Here is a 17,727-nt window from a genome sequence, read left to right on the forward strand (position 1 = left end):
CACGTACTATATACCCCAGGTGCCATACTACTCATCTGACACGTACCATCTCATTAATAACAAGGCCAACAACGACATGCATGGAGCCCTTACTACATGCCAGGTACGATGGCAGATATGTTACCTGTTTTATTTCACATAACTTCCAACAGACCCTCTGATGGGGCACTGGCCCCACAGGGTTAAATGACACCCAAAGCCACGCAGCTGAAAACGGAGGAGCAAGGACCCAAACCCAGGTGGTCTGGCTCCAGAAGCCAGGCTTTATATCCATGTCCAAGAACAACTCTGTTGCCAGGACAGAGGCAACACTAACCGCTACACCCACATCACACACCCCAGTGCTCTGCGCTCCAGAGCACGGCAGGCCTGCCACGAGGGTCGCCCACTCCCACACTAGAGAGGGGGCCAGAGAGACAGAGGAGCTCAGGATGCTGCCAGGCTCCGAGGCCTTATTCTTTGCACTAGACCAAGCTGCTCCGTTGGCTAACAAGCCATGAGGGCTGAAACCCAAATAAAAATAAGAAGCACGTGGGAAGACAAAATGTTCCTGAGCTGCAATATTTTTAAATCTGTTTCTCTGAGCAAACGAATTACGTGTCCAGGTCAGCCCAAGCTGCTGTCAGAGGAGCAGGGAAACCACAGAGGTATCACTGAATGGCACCCCAGAATTCTTGAGCCTGGAGGGACCCTGGTGCTCATCAGTCCGATATAAAGAAGAAATGGGAGAGGGGGAGGCTGGGGGGGCTCAGTCGGTTAAGCATCCGACTCTTGATTTCTGCTCGGGTCATGATCTCACGGTTTGTGAGACTGAGCCCCGCGTCAGGCTCTGCAATGACAGCACAGATCCTGCTTGAGATTCTCTCTCTCTCTCTGTCTCTCTCTGTCTCTCTCTCTCTGCCCCTCACCCCTCCTCTAACTCTCAAAATAAATAAATTAAACTTAAAAGAAGAAGAAAAAACAGGGTGGAAAATTCCCCTGCCAGAGACGGGAGGGGAAGCATTCATCATCACACAGCACATCAGGGGCCAGGACGTGGCCTGAAGTCAGGGCTCCGGAGTGCCCCCTGCCCCTGCAACATTTCCCGTGCGGTATGCAGATCACTGGAGTCTGAGAGAGGTTTTAGAGGGGTATGGACACATGGAATTCAGCGGTGACTTATTTTTAATATGCACAAAAAATGACAAGCACCTCAAACGTGACCTTACAGATGTTTCTGCTTAGGAAGAGGTGAAAGCAGGCGGCGGTGTTAGGCTCAAGCCACTTTGAAGAAAATCACTAAATAACGATAAAGGCAGCATAAAAATATGGCAGAGTGCTGGCAGATGGCCAAGTAGGGAAACAGGTCCTACACCATCCTGGGCTCACCCCGGCAGCAGGCTAAAGCAAGAAACCAAAGGAAAAGGTGAAACAGAAAGGGAGAGAGCAACAGAGGTGTGGAGCCCCACGGGTAACCCCACTCTTACCCAGTGAGTGAGTGCCCGCAGCCAGGGGCATCCAGGTGTCCCGCTCGCCACTCCCAAGCTGATCCAGCCCGAGCCAACAGTCTTCCCACCCCAAATGTGAGAAGGTCCCAACACCAAGCATCAGCCCAGTCCAAGGGCACAGACATCCTGGATCCTGTGTACCCCCCATCCCCAGACTGCAGGCAAGGGAGCCTTACTCTGCTCCCAATGCTTGGGCCAGTTGTGAAGCTGTAATCCATTTTCTTGCCTCGGTGATGCAGATGTCACAGACTCTCCTTTCTATTTTGCCACATGCTTCTGTTAAACTCCCGGTGCGGGGGGCCAGAAGTCCCCCTCAAGGCCTCCCAGGTGGTAAGAGCCCAAATTACCGGTATTGGTTTTGGTTCAAAGTACAGTTCGGGTTCACGAAATACCGCGTTATGCCTCCCCGTCATCTGTTTCCACGGCAGCGTCAGGTGCTGGATCTGTGGCTGGAAGCCACTGCAGGGCAGCAAAGGCCCTTAGGAGCTGCGCCCGCCCACCCCGAAGGTCTCCAGGAACAAAACGCTCATCTAAAATCACGGGGGATACAAAGCACCTTCTGATCACAATGGAGTCAGCCTCGCTCCAAGAGGCAGAAGCACCCAACCGTCTAAAGACAGGACAAGTGACCCCCGAGCACTCAAGTCTTCTCAGGCTCTGAGAAAGATTCGCTCATTACTGGAAAACTGCCTCTAATACCTACAGGGATAATGCTTTTCCCCACAACTCCCCCTCCCAACGACAACAACAAGAATCAAAAGTCTGGGGAGGAACTCTATTAAAATCTTATTTTCAACCCATCATCAGTGTCACCACCTCTGTGTCACCAGCTAGATGGCACGGCCACATACCGGGTTCATTCGGCACGCCACGTCCAACAGCCGGTTCTCGCTCGCTGCAAAGTCACCTCCTTGCGAAAATTTATGAGTAAAGCCCCCAATCAACACTCGGGGCACTTTCACGGTCGCGCCCAGACCTGAGCAGAGCCGCAGACTCGCTGAGCTGCCCAACACGCACGGTCTCCGAGACGGAACAAGGCGACGATCTGCTCCACCTCAGCTCTCGCGCCCTCGGCAGGAGTCCTTCCCGCAGGCTCTGTCTGCAGTGTCACCTTCTCCATACCTCGGTGTGCTCTGTTGACCTCGTGGTCTAGAAGTGGCCCCCAGGCTCAGCGCCGTCCGGAGCTCCTGAGCACGGGCGGCTGGGAGCACGAAGGAGAATGTGTGCGCGCTTAGACGGGCTCCGCTCAGTCCCCAGCTAGTGTGCGGCGGCCCCGATGGTGATGTTAATGAGCCAACCGCACCAAACAGTGTCCTCAAGCAGAAACACACATAACGCAAGGTGTTTTTTTCTTTTACGTTTCACATCAGATCCTCAGACCTTACTCATCTTGTAGCTGAAAGTTTGTGCCCTTTTAGCAAACTCGATTTCCCCTGCACAACACCCCCCCCCCCACCCCCCGCCAACCACCATTCCATTCTGCTTCCGAGTTTGACTGTTATTTGTTTGGATTCCACATGTAAGTGATGCCATACAGTATTTGTCTTTCCGGTTATGTATTAATCAGAGGACAAAAATGTTGTGACCGGAAGATCCCAGGAACTAACTGTAGCCTGCATTTCTCCTAGAAGCAATGGTCAGGATTTGCTAATTCACTGTTCGCGGTGACGCTACAGAATGATAACTGAGCAACAGCAATAGACTGTATACACGTAGGTAGGAAGAGAGTTCGTATCTCAAGACACAATCACACGGAGTTGGGGAGAGTTCATACTCCCAAGACGCGATCACACGGAGTGGGGGAGAGGTCACACCCACAAGACATGATCACACGGGCAGGGAGAGTTCACACCTACAACATGACAACGTGGCAGGGAGAGTTCATACCCACAAGACGCGATCACACGGGCAGGAAGAGTTCATACCTACAACATGACAACACGGGCAGGGAGACAGTTCATACCCACAGGACACAATCACATGGGTGGGGAGGTTCATCCCCACAAGAACAATCACATAAGCAGAGAGAAAGTTTATACCTCAGAAACAGCCTATAGGAACAAAGTCATACATAACATGCAATAAGCAAATAAGCAAATAAGGAGGACCAGAAAAAGTGCTGTATGAAAGCCTCCACGTTATTAAAAAAAAAACAAAAAACCACACACAAACATGCAACATTAAGAAAAAATTAACTCCTACTTATCCAACAATGGAGGAATGGTTGACCAAATGACAGCATTAACCAGCTGAAATATTAGTCATTTAAAACATTCACGAGGGGCACCTGGGTGGCTCAGTTGGTTAAGCATCCGACTTCGGCTCAGGTCATGATCTCGCAGTTCATGACTTCGAGCCCCATGTCGGGCTCTGTGCTGACAGTTCAGAGCCTGGAGCCTGCTTCCAATTCTGTGTCTCCCTCTCTCTCTCTGCCTCTCCCCTGCTCACACTCTGTATCTCTCTCTCAAGAATATTAAAAAAATAATTATTATTAAAAAAAAGTTCATGAAAATACTGAAACAAAAAAATTCTTGTGAAAAAAGAGCACAACGTATAAATCACACAGAAAGTATAACACAATCCACAAAAAACCTTTAAAAACCACGCAGAGACAAAGACACTAAAGCGATATACCGAAAGGTTAACTGTAGCTGCTGGCAGGGTAAGATTATGGGCAAGTTTCTTTTCCTTCTGTATTTTCTGACTTTTCTATAATGAACACGTTACTTTTAAAATAAAAGGAAAAACGCTGAACTTTAAAAAAATAATACTGTCAGATTCCAAAGGGATCCCTAGTGGCAGGGAACGGGGTCAGGAAGCTTCCCAGGGCCCCTGCCACTGGTGTTCACACCCAACTAGATGGCCATGGGTCTCCTCCACTAGGCTGTGGGCTCTTTAAGGCAAGGCCCTCCCCTCACTCAGCGGAGTGTCCCAGGACACGGCACAGAGCGCAGGACACACTCAGCACACAGCGATGGGGGGAAGGGCACTGAACCACCAGCAAATCCTACTCCAGGGACGAGAGCGTCAACAGCTAAACCTCATGGGTAAGGGTTGTGCTGTGTTGCAGGTCAGGCCAGGGTGTGCACGGGGCACGCAAATGGACAACGGTGAAGTCGGAGCCTCCTTCACGACACAGGACGTCTTCACAAGGGACCCCTGCTGGGTCACGTCAAGCTCTCCCACCCCTACCCTTCTGGCTCCAATGACTGAATTATTGCCGATTGCCGGTTCCGCTGAACAGGCCACGTTCTCCTGCACATACCGTTCTCTCTGCCTGCCGGGTCTCCACCACCCGTCCTCCTGGTAAATGAGTCTTTTCATCTCGCTTCAGACAAAAGCCTCTCCCCTGAAATCTCTGCTGTGGTCCCCGCTCAGTCGAACCCTCTTCGCTGCACCCGCACACACCCCTTTCCAGCGATTATCTTCCATTCCACAGCTTCTCTGGACAGACACTTGGTCTCCTTATAGATACAGTAACGGTCTTTATTATGCCCGCCCCCCCAGCAGAGCCCAGAGCATTGTTGAATATTTGCATGGATGGATGGACGGATGGTGGGCAGACAGGATGTGGAGGGCTATGGTAGTCAGAGAAGGCTTGGTGGCCACGAGGGGACAGAGCCGGGCCTGGAGGCAAGCGGGGTGGACGCAGGAAGAAGGGAGGAAGGCACGGAGGGGGATGCTGCAAGCCGAGGCCCAGAGAGAGAAGCAAGCCAGGCTCTGAGGGTCACCAATTTTACGTGGTCCTCAGATGAGCATCTCTTCTACCAACAGTTACAGGAGTTTACTTCAACGGATACTTTCTACTTGGGGCAACTGATACTGGTTTTCCATCACGGTAACGACAAAGTTTCTTCAGTTAAAAAATGAAGTAATTTAAAGAAAAACGACTGGTTCTGATATGGAGATGTTGTCGCAAAAAGCATGGCGGCTACCCCTAGATAGGACATTTCTGCAGGAAAGCAAGGAGCTCTCTCAGCTTGGCCAGAACAGGAAGCCAGACTGCGTAAACAAAGCTGGCGAGGCAGGGGGGTGAGGTCAGATCCAAGGGCCTGGAGGCAGCCTGCGAGGCAGAGGCTGTCATAAGTTATGAGGGCAAAGGGACAGGAAAGACGCGTGGGGAGGAAAATGCTCGTTCTCCTTAGCCCCACAACCCACTCCTGAGGGTTTACTGCAAGGAAGTGACTCTAAGGAGGGGAAAACATACATGTGTGCATCTAGATAAACAGATAATCAGTAACCACTGCAACTAAGACACAGCAAAAGGCTTGCAAACCGGTCATTTACTGAATCCTCACGACCCCAATGAGGCAGGCACTCTAACGTGAACATCCTAGAGAGAGATGTAGACAGAACAGCCCGACTCCGGGCTTTGCTTTCCTCGACACCACCGCATTTTAATGGCTGTATTATATACCATTGTGCTACCGTGCCACCATTTTTCAACCGACTGTCATTCGCTTTCCCCAGTGCCCTGCCACTGTGATTCTCCTACAGACACGCCACAAAGTAGGAGCCAAAACCAAAGGGATCTGGGTTTGAGTCCAGACCTGTCCCTAGATTTCTTCTGTAACTAAGGGCACTGGCTTTCTGGGCTTGTCTGAGCTGAAACTCTCTTAGGACGTCATGCTGGAAAAGTGTGGTCTTTGCATGGGTCACTGGAGAAGCACGTTCAGAGAGGAGTTTTCAAATGTGGCTGAGTTCAGGCAGCAGCAAAGGCAACAGCCCACTTGAGAACACAGAGTCCAGATTCTAGTGTGTCAGACACAGGATGCCAGTCCCAATCGCCCTAGTGATGTACTGTGGGATCTGGGGGCGAGCCACAAGCCTCATGTGGGCAGCAAAACTCCGTGACCAAAGAGGTTACGTGCAAAGGCTTTAAAGTCATAGCAACCAGGTTCAAGCCCCAGCTCGGCCATTTATTAGCAATTTACATCAAGTCTCTAAATTTCCATAATTATCATTTACATAAAGACCAAAATTCACAGGATCCCATGCTTAGGAGCTAATTCTAGGGGCCAAAGAGAATAATGCATGGTAAGTACTGAGTAGAGTAGGGCTGGTGCCTTCCTTTCCTTGTTAACTCTGAGGGCTTGCTAAATGCTTCAGCCGCCTTAGAATCCGCTTGTACTTGTTAGGACCCATGGCCCATCACCTGAGGCTTGGAAATCGTTTTTCCCTTTCCTGAGACACCGGGCCATGTCATGGAATTCAACTCATGGGGTTTTATCAGTTAATTCAATGGCTCACGAGGCACTCTGAGCTCATCCTATGGAGGTCCAACACTATTTCTGTGTCCTTGTCCTGCCGATTAGTCACATGATGGGAGGGCCCTTCCTTGGGGACCATGGCAACCAGTACTTGCTTGTTATTTCAAGAAATGCCTTCTCGACAATCAATATGTACCAAACAGATACCGTGGAATCAAAATAAAAGCAGGTTCCTGGGGAAAACGCCCAGGATGCTTCTGTGTGCTCTCCATCTGGGATTCAGCAAGCTCAGAAACCGCAGTCCATGGCCAAGAGGGGAAAAAGCCTTACAGCCCTGTGGTACCAGTTTTATGGCGGGCAAGAGGACAAGGGAACTCCATCTAGGTGGCAGCTGAATAATCACTTCTGGAGAAAGTGATCTAAAGGAAGAATGAAGAAATCAACGTTAAGAAAATGTGAAGACTGGGCCCATTTTCCAGGCGTATCACCAAGTGCCAAGTAAGACAACAAGGAATAGAGGTTGCCATGAATGGAGGCCATGGAGGCCATGGAGACCCTCCCCATCCTGCAAGCAGGTGCCGACATCCACAGCCCGGCATTCCCAGTTCCTTAAGATCAGGAACCTCTTTCAGTACCTTAGATTGGTTTTACCTCTTGGGGTTGGACTAATTCCACTGGTAACATAGGTAGGCAGACCACCATAGTCTTTCTGTTCATTTCTGGCCCTAGTTGCAGGTGCAGCACAGCCAGGGCATGGGGTAAGTTGATCCTGAATTCAAATGCTAGCTTGGTCACAAACAACTACTGTATCCCCGATAGTGCATTATTTCAGAGCCCAGCTGGATATGCACAGAAAGGAGGAGACAGGACAGGTGGCAGTAAAGACTACATAGTGCTCAGGGTCTTAAGAGTAATTCAAGGTTAGAAGTTACAATGTAGGAAACAAGGTTTCCCTTTAAATGAAGAACCACAGTCACGGCAAGCTCATTCTTGTAGCATCTTAAGATGGGCTCCAAGTCATCAAAGCAAAACCAGGGACAGCCACCTAACACAGTCTGCTTTGAGCTGCAAAACATATAAAGGCACTAAAGAACACTGGTTACAACCATCAACATAAACACTTTCCTCTATACATAAAAACAACATCGTAGGACCAGCCTAGGATTCTAGAATGGAATCTAGAATCAGAAGACCAAGTTCAAAGGCCACCTCTGCCCCTTACTAGCTGTGTGACCTTGTACAAGATACTTCTTCCCTTCTTAGGCCTCCATTTCCACATCTGCAAAGTGTGTTGGGGGCATCGTGACCAAAATGGGGCTACGGTACAGATCACAGGAGATGGTATCCACGATGCTCAGCACACAGGGGCTGGCCCAATGCAAGTCCCCCTGGGTGATGAAGCCTCTAAGCCAAGGCACAGAAGGCTGCTCGGTCCAAGAGCAAGGTCCCTGGAAGCCACAAAGTCACAGCCTCCCCTTACTGTGATCATTACATCTGCTTTTCAGATTTGTGGTATTTCTCACTACAGGGATTTTCAGATTCAACCCAAGTCTCTTCCCCATAGAACAGTGCTCATTTATATGAATGATATTATATGAATGATCAAGTCCCTACAGATAATAACGAACCACACAGGCCTCCTGTATGGACACTGTGTAAACAGTGTTCTTATTTAATCCTCTACCCTGTAAAGAGGCAGATGTTATGTGCATTGTACCGATCAGGAAGCTGAGGTTCAGAGAGATTAAGTAACTAGTTGAAGCTCACACAGTTCACAGGCAGCCACAGTGGGAATCAGAGCCAGGAGTCTCCTGCTATACCTTACGAGGCTGCCTTCCAACAAGTGTTTTCTCTGCCCATTTCCCTTTATTTTGCCTCCTTACCCCTAAACCGCAACACTCTACATGCCTTAAAAATCAAACACAAGCCCTCAAAACAAAACATTCGGCGCCTGAGGAGCAAAGTCTCGCAGGTCTGTGGCAGTTCACAAATGCAGCACTGACTAGCAGAAGCTGGGAGCACCTACGAACACCTGCCTGTTCAGAAAGACGAAAATGGCTCAGAAAATAACCACAGTCCCAGGGTGGGGGAGGGGGGTGGGGGGGGGGGGGGGAGGCAGGAATGACAAGCATCACTGATTAGCATCATGCCCCATTCCACTCAAAGACCCTGGATACCAAATGTAACTGGCCCTCCAGGGTTGGCCACTCATGCCAGGAGAAGAAAAAACTAAGCCATTTTCCAGAAGAGTGACTTTTAGTATAAGCTGGAACAAAAGTACCATTCCAAACAACTTGTTCAGGGATAGTTAGGTGCATCTCTACAAGGCCCGTAAGTAACAAGAGTTTCCAGTGAGCTACCAAAGAAGCACTTTCCTGAGAGCTAGGTATTCCAATACAAAGCAGAGGGAGTCTCCACATTCGGCTGCGATAGCACGTGACCGACAAGTCCACAGCACCGATAACACCACCGCCTTATTACTGATGTTAATAATGTTACCACGTCGGGCTTGACATGTATTAACTCATTTAACACTGGCAAAATCCATCAGAAATACCTGTAATTTTACCATTTCATAGACAAGGAAACTGAGGCAGAGAGTGAAGGAAGCCACCATGTCTGCAGGTGTGGATCTAAATTCAGGCTCCAGACCCTGCCCTTCAACTGTCCCTGCACTCCAGAATCCAGAGTGCCTGGAATCATTCGGAAACTCCAAGCCAGCCATGTGACTCTGCGCCCAGTGCTCAGGGCCACCACGTGCAGAGCCACCAGTGAAGCTCAGAGCCATCAGGATGACTGCTGCCACCAAATCCCGATCCCACCGCTGCCAGTGCCTCCGGACAACCTTCAACGTCAGGGTGGCTTGAACAGCTAACGGGTGCACTGACCCCATCTCAGAGGCAGACCCTGCTCAGCTCCTTCCGTTCTTGTCACCCCTACCTAAAGTGAAACTGACAAGTGGGAGCCCGACACTGGCTCTGGACTGCCAGAAAAGTGTCACACTTGGAATCACCCTGCTCAAAGTGTTCCATCTGTGTAGGGCTAAACCACATGAAGTGCTGACAATCGGCCATTTCTGACCTAGGAAAACAGCAATTCCATACAGTTCAACCTCACGGGGAAGGGGCCCTCACATTTATTAAGGGCCTACTAGACATCCATGCATTCAACAAACACTATGGGGCAATGGCCCCTGTGCCAGGGACAATGGAACACTGTGTGGCACTCACACTCCGAGGGGGCACTTACTGTGCCCTTCCCTCCTAAGGGCCAGAAACAGCTTGAGGCATTGGGAGAGTCACCAACTGAAGCCACTCAAGGTCATAGAACTACTGAACTGGGCCCCTAGGCTCTTTCCCCTCAGAGGCCCTGCAACCTGCGGCAGGCTGTGGTGCCCAGGGCTGGGCTGGGCCTTCAGAGGAAAAGGTCAAGGGAATCCTGCAAGGTTTTGTGCAACCAACAGTGTCAGTGGGGGGCTGTCCCAATCACTAGGATACGCACCAAGAACTACTGTCCTACCCACAACGCCAAGATGTGACCCTACTGATGGCACGTCAAGACAGACCTGTCACTTGAAGGTTTAGCAGGTAGCTTCCCCAAAACAGACTACAGCTCAGAAAGACCCATCCATCTCCTTTCATTTTAACAACCCGAAGCAACAAAATCTTCTAACGTCTAAACCCAGGCTTCAGCCACCACGGCCGGACCCACAGGGGAACCGCTCTCGACCTCAGCTTCCTCATCTATAAAATAAGCATCCTGGTAAGTCCATGCAGGACAGGCAGGATAGCAGAATTCCAGAAGCATGCAATTTTGAGTGGGAGGGACCTGCACCGGAATGCTGACTCTGCCACTGACTACCTGGGGGCCTTGCAGCGAGCCACTAACTTTCCGAGCTTCAGTTTCCTTATCTGCACAGTGAGGAAACCACCCTCCCAGGGCTGGGTTGAGAGAATTAAAGACCGTGACTGTGTGCATCCAACACAGTGCAGAAGGCAGGCACTTTGAAGACGCACGGAGAACCCAGGAGGGAATACTTAATAACCCATGGGGTGAAGACTGCTAACCCAGGCACCTCCAATTCCTGTTGCACAAGCGCCTCAGGACCAAGTCAGAGAACTCAACTCTCAGGACGACCAAAGGTCCACACCCACTATGGCCAAAAGAGATCTGAACACGGGAGCCGTCGAGAGGAGGATACGCAAGGAAGTCAGGACAGCCCGGGTGGGAAATTCTCAAAGAGCAAAGCACGCAAAGTGGCCCAGCCCGGCCACTGCCACGTAGGGGTCTGCCTTCCTCAGTGATGGGTCCCTCTCCAGCCCCAGGGACGGCCGGGAAGTCACAAGGCAAGCTGTGCTCAGCAGCGGAGCAAAGGACTGATAAAATCAAAGCCAGATCAGTCAATGGGGCGTGTGACTCTGGATCTCAGGGCTGTGAGTTCCAGCACCACGTTGGGTGTAGAGATTACTTAAAATAAAAAATCTTATTAAAAAAAAAAGCCAGCGATGAGACAGAAATTCAAGAATAGCTCCTTCAGTGGCTGTAGTGCCTACAGTCAGACTCTTCACCAGGAGTCTGGGGTAATGAAAGCTCCTCCTCACAGTTTCTTAGCCCGAAATTCTATGCAGGAAGCCCGTTCATGGGAAATCTGATGTACCCCTTCGGGGCCAAACCTCACAGTGGGGAAGCCTTGAGAAGCAACCCAGACCCGAACCCTCCGGCCACCGATCACGGCTCTGGGCGACGAGGAAGGATGAGGGCGTCTGGTACCACCAGGAAACACACAGTTCCACTGGGAGGCCGCCCACAGAGAGCACATGCAAAAGTATCTTTTCATAACTTAGGATTTTAAACGATCGATATTTCACTCATTAAATGTAATGAGTCCTCTGCCTGAATCTTGGAGAAAACTCTGAAACAGTTAAGTCCCGATAATACTAACATCCTGGTCTCGCGGCAGGTCCCTGCTCAGAAGGGTCCTGGTGAGTTCAGGCTTGGGACAGGAAGCTTCACGAGCAGTTGTAGGCAGTGGGTGAGAAGTTCAGGGGCTGAGCAAGCGACAACGACTGCTGGCAGTCTGCAGCGTGGTGAGATCTTTGTGGCCAGGGCAGACCAGGCTGCAAGCCCTAAGGACTGCTAGCCTTTGGGGAGCCTGGGTGGCTCGGTCGGTTGAGCGTCAGACTCTTCGTTTCGACTAAGGTCACGATCCCAGGGTCGTGGGATCGAGCCCCACATCAGGCTCTGCGCTAAGTGTGGAGCCTGCTTAAAATTCTCTCTCTCCCTCTGCCCCTCTCCCAGGCTTGCACGCGCAAGCTTTTTCTCAAAAAAAAAAAAAAAAAAAAAAAAAAAAAAAGACTGCCGGCCTTGGGCAGAGGACTCTACTTCTCAGGGGCTCTCTGCACAACGGGGCACTACAACTTGCACTTGCCCTCCAAGCTGGAAACACGCGGGGTGGGAAGAGGAGGAAGCAGGGAGAAGGGAAGGCAAGTGGCTCCCTTAAGCTTAAGCCCTTCTGATGTGGACTCCCCCAACCCCACCCCACCCCGGTTGCTGCTGCATGATGTGTGCCCCAGACGTGTGCCCCAGTCTGTCAAGACTCCAATTAACCTGTCTCCACCCGCCTCCTCCGCCTAAGACTCATATCCTATCAGGTCTATCTGATGGCTCGGTGAGCATCCACACGACAAACGGCTGGATGGAAGAAACGCCTGGAGGCAGCAGCGCGGGGGCCCAGGGCCCAGGCTGTGGGGTCCAACTGCCCAGGCGGCCTAGGTTTCCTCGCCTGCATGACGAGGGTAACACGAGAACCTGCCTCATAGGACTGCTCTGGGCATTCAAAAGCAGTCAACAAAAAGTAGCTCCTGTTATGGTCGCGGCCACCATGCACAGTCCCCCTCCCCGCCCCCCTGTGGACCGGTGGTCTTAGGTGTTTGCCTGCCCAGAGCCTAAGGCTGTGCAAGACGAGTGGAACTGGGGGCCACCCGAAGATACAGGATTGCTGCGCTAACCAGACTAAAATCCCCGCTTAGTTGTTAGTAGGATATCAAGGCTTTGCAGACAGTACTATCTAGGATTTAAACTGACCAGAAATAGCAAGTTGGATCAATGATAAAGCAGCCTATCACAATGCCTCACCAGTGAGCTCTGGGGGCACAAATGTCCCTCTCAGACCCAGAGGTGGTAAATCACGGCATCTCACTCTGCCTTCCTATCTTCATCTTTCTTGCCCACTTGTTCCTCTCCGTACCCCGGGCCTCACAGAGGACTGGGACCCTCGTAACCCCACAGGCTGGTGCTGGCGAATGCCTCCCTCCGCTCTCTCACCTCTTGGGGCCTTTGTACACACCAGGGCCAGATGACGCTTCCTAAAATACCACGACTCTGCCAGCCTCCTCAAATTTCTACCTGCCCCGTCAAATATTTAACTGGCTCCACGCTGTCCCAGATCAAATGCAAACTCCTTAGCTTAGCAACTCAGGCACTCCCCAGCTGACTCCCAGGACTGAGGCACCCCCACTCGCTCCGTCTACTCCGTGGCTGATCTCCAAACTCACAAGACTGACCGGACCCCTGAACTCTGCTTTTGTTCCAGGCAGGGCCTGGAATGGCCTCTCTTTGACTGCACCCCACCCTATCCTCTCTGCCTGGGCCAAGGTCTCCCCGGGCTTCACACCCAGCCCCCACCCAAGCTGCCTGTGGGCCGGAGCGGTCTGCAGGGCTTCCTGGAGGAAGTGGAATGCAGGCCGAGCAGACACGTGCCCCTTGCCAATAAAGCCTTTTCCATACTGCGTCCTTCCTGCTGCACGAAACCTTCTGGATGCCTCTGGTCTCCCCTTGCGGATCAGAGAATGGGGATTATGGCTTCTGTTTGTGTCCCTTACTCTGCAGTGTGCAGAATAAGACAAATAATAACCGTAGCTACCACCTACTGTGTGCCAAGCGCTGGATTCAGTACGTTGCAATTTTCCTTCTCCCAGTATCCCCGTAAAACGTTACCCACGTGCTACGGATCAAGAAACTGAGGCCAAGGGAGATTAGTACTCCCGCTTCAGATCACCGCTGAGGCAGGACTCCGACCCGCCTGCGCCCAGCTCCAAAGCCCACGTTCTGTGGTGCAGGCGGCAAACACAGGACAAGGACTCTCGGCTCTCACTTCGCATTGCCTGGCGTTGCTGAAGCGCCCACCGAGTGCCAGGTGACCAGTGCAAGGTGTGGGTGATGAGCGGGCACCAAACAGATGAGCGCCCTGCTCTCACGGAGCTCACGTGCTCGGTCCCCAGTCTTGACCCTCTTCTTCCAATCTGGAAAGAGGGCAAGGATTCGGTCCGTAAGGGGTTCCACCAGGCACAGGCCCGAGATACAGCAGCGGGCCGTGACAATACACAAGTGTCTGATGTACGGGAAGCCTTTTTTGTGAAGTAGAGACTCGGGCTCCGTGAGGGAAGCTCTTCACTCGAAGCACAGCCCAAAGCCAAGCAAACCTCAGCAAGCAGTACAGAGTGGAGGAAAGGGGTCTGTCTCTGGAGTCAGAAAACCCAGTCCCCCACTTAATGGCTACAGAGGGACTCCCCACATACCCCTTTGAACCTCATCTGTAGTAGGGTGATAATAACAACAATAGTGACTGTGTATCCAATCATGTGCCAGATGCCGTTAGAAGCACTTGACGTGTATTATCTCATTTAATCCCCATAACAAGCCTTACGAGGAGGTCCTGTTATTATCCCAAGGCAGTCTGGCTCCGAAGTCCTAACTGCTTATACTGTGCTGCCCGCCTCCCAAGGCTGAACCGTCCCGGCAGGGCTGATGCGGGGATCCAGTGAGTTAAAGCTCGCAGCAGAGTGCGTGCACATGGCTGGTGCCCTATAAATGCACATCTCCGCCTCCTTACGCTGCAACACGGCTCTCTGAAAGCCTAGGTTTGGAAATGGCATTGCTCTAGCTGGTCCTAAGGTGGGTGATCTTGTGACGGCATCCTCCAGCCTGGCACGCCCCACTCTCAAGGCTGGGATCCGCTGCACAGAGCAATGGGCCCAGAGCCTGTACTGCAGGCTCACAGCTTCTGAGAAGCAGACTGAGTGTCCAGCACGGGAGTCGGGTGGCCCCAGCCTGGAGTCCCAGGCCTGCCACTCACACCGGTCACTCAACCTCTCGAGCTTCAAGGTTCCACGCAAGTAAGATGGGGGATGGGCTATAATCTAAGCCATGTTTCTGCATCACAGTAGATTCTCTCCATCAGTGGCCGCTCCCCAGGTTGGGAGGGCGGGACTTCCACGGCACCACAGCGTTACAGTTCTGGGTAGGAGAGGTGCTGGCGTGGAGAGGATTCACTTCCACAGTTATGGCAGAGGGAAGAACAGGCACACTCCGAAAGGTCTGGGAGTGAAGCCTGGCACAAGCCAACCTTCTCTTAAATCTCCCGCTGTGTCTCACGCAAATGGCTTGCGGCTGTTATCAGTCAAGGTTCTTCCCCCTTAAACTTTAGGTAGAAGTGGCATCTCCCCCCCCCCACCCCCCAAACAACGTAAGCTGTGAGCGATGGACGCTCGTCTTGGTCATCACTGCGTCCCTGGCACAGAACGCTGCATAAAGGAGGCACTGAATACACAGAGAATTAATGCTATCCTACAGCTTCGGGCACCCCCTAAGGCACCGCTGTATTTGCCTAACGGCAAGCATCGCCCAGCCTGGGAAGCGGGAGTTGGAAGGTTATGTACCTGCCCAGCTACCATCTCTCCGGGCTGCCTGCCAGTCATCCGTCCTCTCCATGGGACTTCCGAGTTATAAATAGGAATATCTGCTTTCAAACTATGATTTATCATCTCCATCTCAAGCTATTGATTGTTGGCTATTTTTTTTCAAGCATTCCACCAAAGAGGCCAGTTAGGCTTAAACGGATGGGACTGTGTGTCCATGTGGGGTCCGAGCTGAACTGTCTCTCGTCTACACCAGGAGACCAGCCAAGACACATTAGTGTCAACTATATTGTTTCACCTTGCAACAATGTGACAGGCCTCTCCTATCAGCTCCTGTCAGGCAAAACCATCCGGGAGCTGGGGGGACAACTCATGAGGGGGCCCCACCATCTAGCACCAGAATCAGAACTCTTAAGTTAGAACAATCATTCTTGACTTAGAAGCTACAGCTACGTAAGGAAAAGTTGTCTATGCATTCTTAACCGATGCCAACAAAAATCACGACATTTACTCCAAAGTCCAACGCATTTTAGATTCTCAAACTGCTATTCCCCTCCATTGATAACTGAGATGTAGCTTGTTTTCTCGACTGTCACACACTACCGAAAATAACCACGGTGGTCTTAACTCATTTACCTATTCCAACATCCCACGTCACCACTTGTGTCGCAGCCCGACTGACCAGTCTGGATTATTAGAGCATTCATGTAAGGGACTGACTTGACAAGCAGCAGTCAGAAATTACTCAGAAGCCTAGGGGAAACAGCACGCTCCCGAGAATGAGTACAAAAACCCAAGTGGCGAGTTCATGGACATAAGACACGCCCCAAAAGCCATTTCCTTCAGTGCCAGGTGTCGTTCTAGGCCCCAGGGGTGCAGCCATGGAAAACACAGGGGAAAACCCCTGCCCTCCAAGAGCTCCTGTCCTGGCCCGTGCCAAACCCACCTGTACCACCCTCCGGATGACTACTGCTCTGTTCAGTGAGGTCTCCGGTGCAAAGGACCCAGAACACAACCAGTCCTCAGCAAATGCTGCTGCTCCCTTGCCATCGCTGAGTAGCCCACTATTCTGTCTTCTAAACAGTGTCCTTCCTATCTTCTGGCACAGCAGCAGCCCGGGACAGTGGGGAGGACGGAGGTCGGAGGCTGACAGATGTGCTTCCACTGGCTGAGCAACACCTGGAGTAAGTTACTCCACGACCGAGCGGCAGCCTCTTCACCTGCACGACGGGAACAGTTAACTCCCTCCAAGGGCCCCGTGTGGATTCAAGGAGCTCATACAGCTGAACTGCACAGCACAGTACCTGGCACCTAGTAGCCCTCAAGAAAGGTCAGCCCTTTTCTTCCAGCTCCTCCACCGTTCTTTCAGACTGTCCAAATAAAACCCAAATACAGGACTCCTGAGAAGCATCATATGTCGCTGTGCTGCTCCTCCTAGGTCATTACGGGCCTTGTCCCATTACCTTTGGAGAATCGGGCACCTGGGGCTAAGCCAAGATGCCCCTCCCTGCCAGATTTATGCTGCCGTGAGCAGCCCCGCCTGGCCATGTTCCCCTCCCTGCTTTTGCCCCAAGAGCAAATTTATTAAACCTCCCCCCACTTTTAAAGTCCTCACCCAACACTGTCCTGGAACACTTCCCCACCCAGGCCCGGGGCGGGGCCGCCTCCCAGCAAAACACCCATCAGAGAAGTCCAATCGCATTAAAAATGGCATAAGCCATATTTTGAATCAATATACAGGAAGGCACCAAGAAAAAAACACAGCCACTCTTAATTAGTCATCCTGGTTCAGCAGCCACATCTCTTCATGAAACAAGAAACTGAGACCCTCAAAACACTCTGAAGCCCAAAGTCCACACGCAAACATCTGCCTGCTCTAGGCAGGAGGAGCAGGTGGGTGGCCTGAGCTCTGTCAACCCATCTCCAAAGGTTCCTTGACCATCTGAGGCAGAGAAGCCCTCTGGCCCTCCAGTCTGGGCAGAGAGCCGGTCCTGCAGGAGGCTGCAAGGTGGAGGTAGGGCAGGCTCACTTGCGTTGGCCCAGGTGAAACCTCGGGCCATCCAGAGGACCCAGTGCACCTGCCACCATGACTAAAACAAACACCACGAGTGGAACTGGCTAGCTGTCTCTCTCGGCGTCTGGCTCACCTGATCCGAGGCACCTCCATAATCAGCAGTTCCAACCCTCACAAGCTGACAGTTCAGGGGGAAGGGGAGGCTGCGCCTGCTGTGCTGCATCGTGTCCGGGCCGTTTGTTGGCCTCGGGGCCTGCTGGTCCCCGCCAGGGGCCGCAGCCTCACAAGGGCGATTGTGCGTTCATTCCTGCCCCGGAGAC

The 17,727-nt window shown here is 51.9% G+C and overlaps 1 protein-coding gene across 5 annotated transcripts in view; it reads right to left on the reverse strand.

Moving 5' to 3' along the window:
• Positions 1-17,727, reverse strand: part of CAPZB (capping actin protein of muscle Z-line subunit beta) — a 134,983-nt gene that overhangs the window by 116,027 nt on the left and 1,229 nt on the right. For 2 of the 5 annotated variants that reach the window (XM_030326112.1, XM_030326111.1), the window contains exon 1: positions 17,541-17,645. The exons of 2 other annotated variants lie outside the window; for them this stretch is intronic. In XM_030326112.1, coding sequence (XP_030181972.1) covers positions 17,541-17,630 — 90 coding nt within the window. In that variant the 5' untranslated portion in view covers positions 17,631-17,645. Of the gene's footprint in view, positions 1-2,338; positions 2,363-17,540; positions 17,646-17,727 lie in introns of those variants that run through there. One more of the 5 variants, XM_030326113.1, reaches the window with a different exon arrangement.

The sequence above is a fragment of the Lynx canadensis genome, chromosome C1 (assembly GCF_007474595.2).
Source record: "Lynx canadensis isolate LIC74 chromosome C1, mLynCan4.pri.v2, whole genome shotgun sequence".
In the NCBI taxonomy this organism is placed as follows: Eukaryota; Metazoa; Chordata; class Mammalia; order Carnivora; family Felidae; genus Lynx; species Lynx canadensis.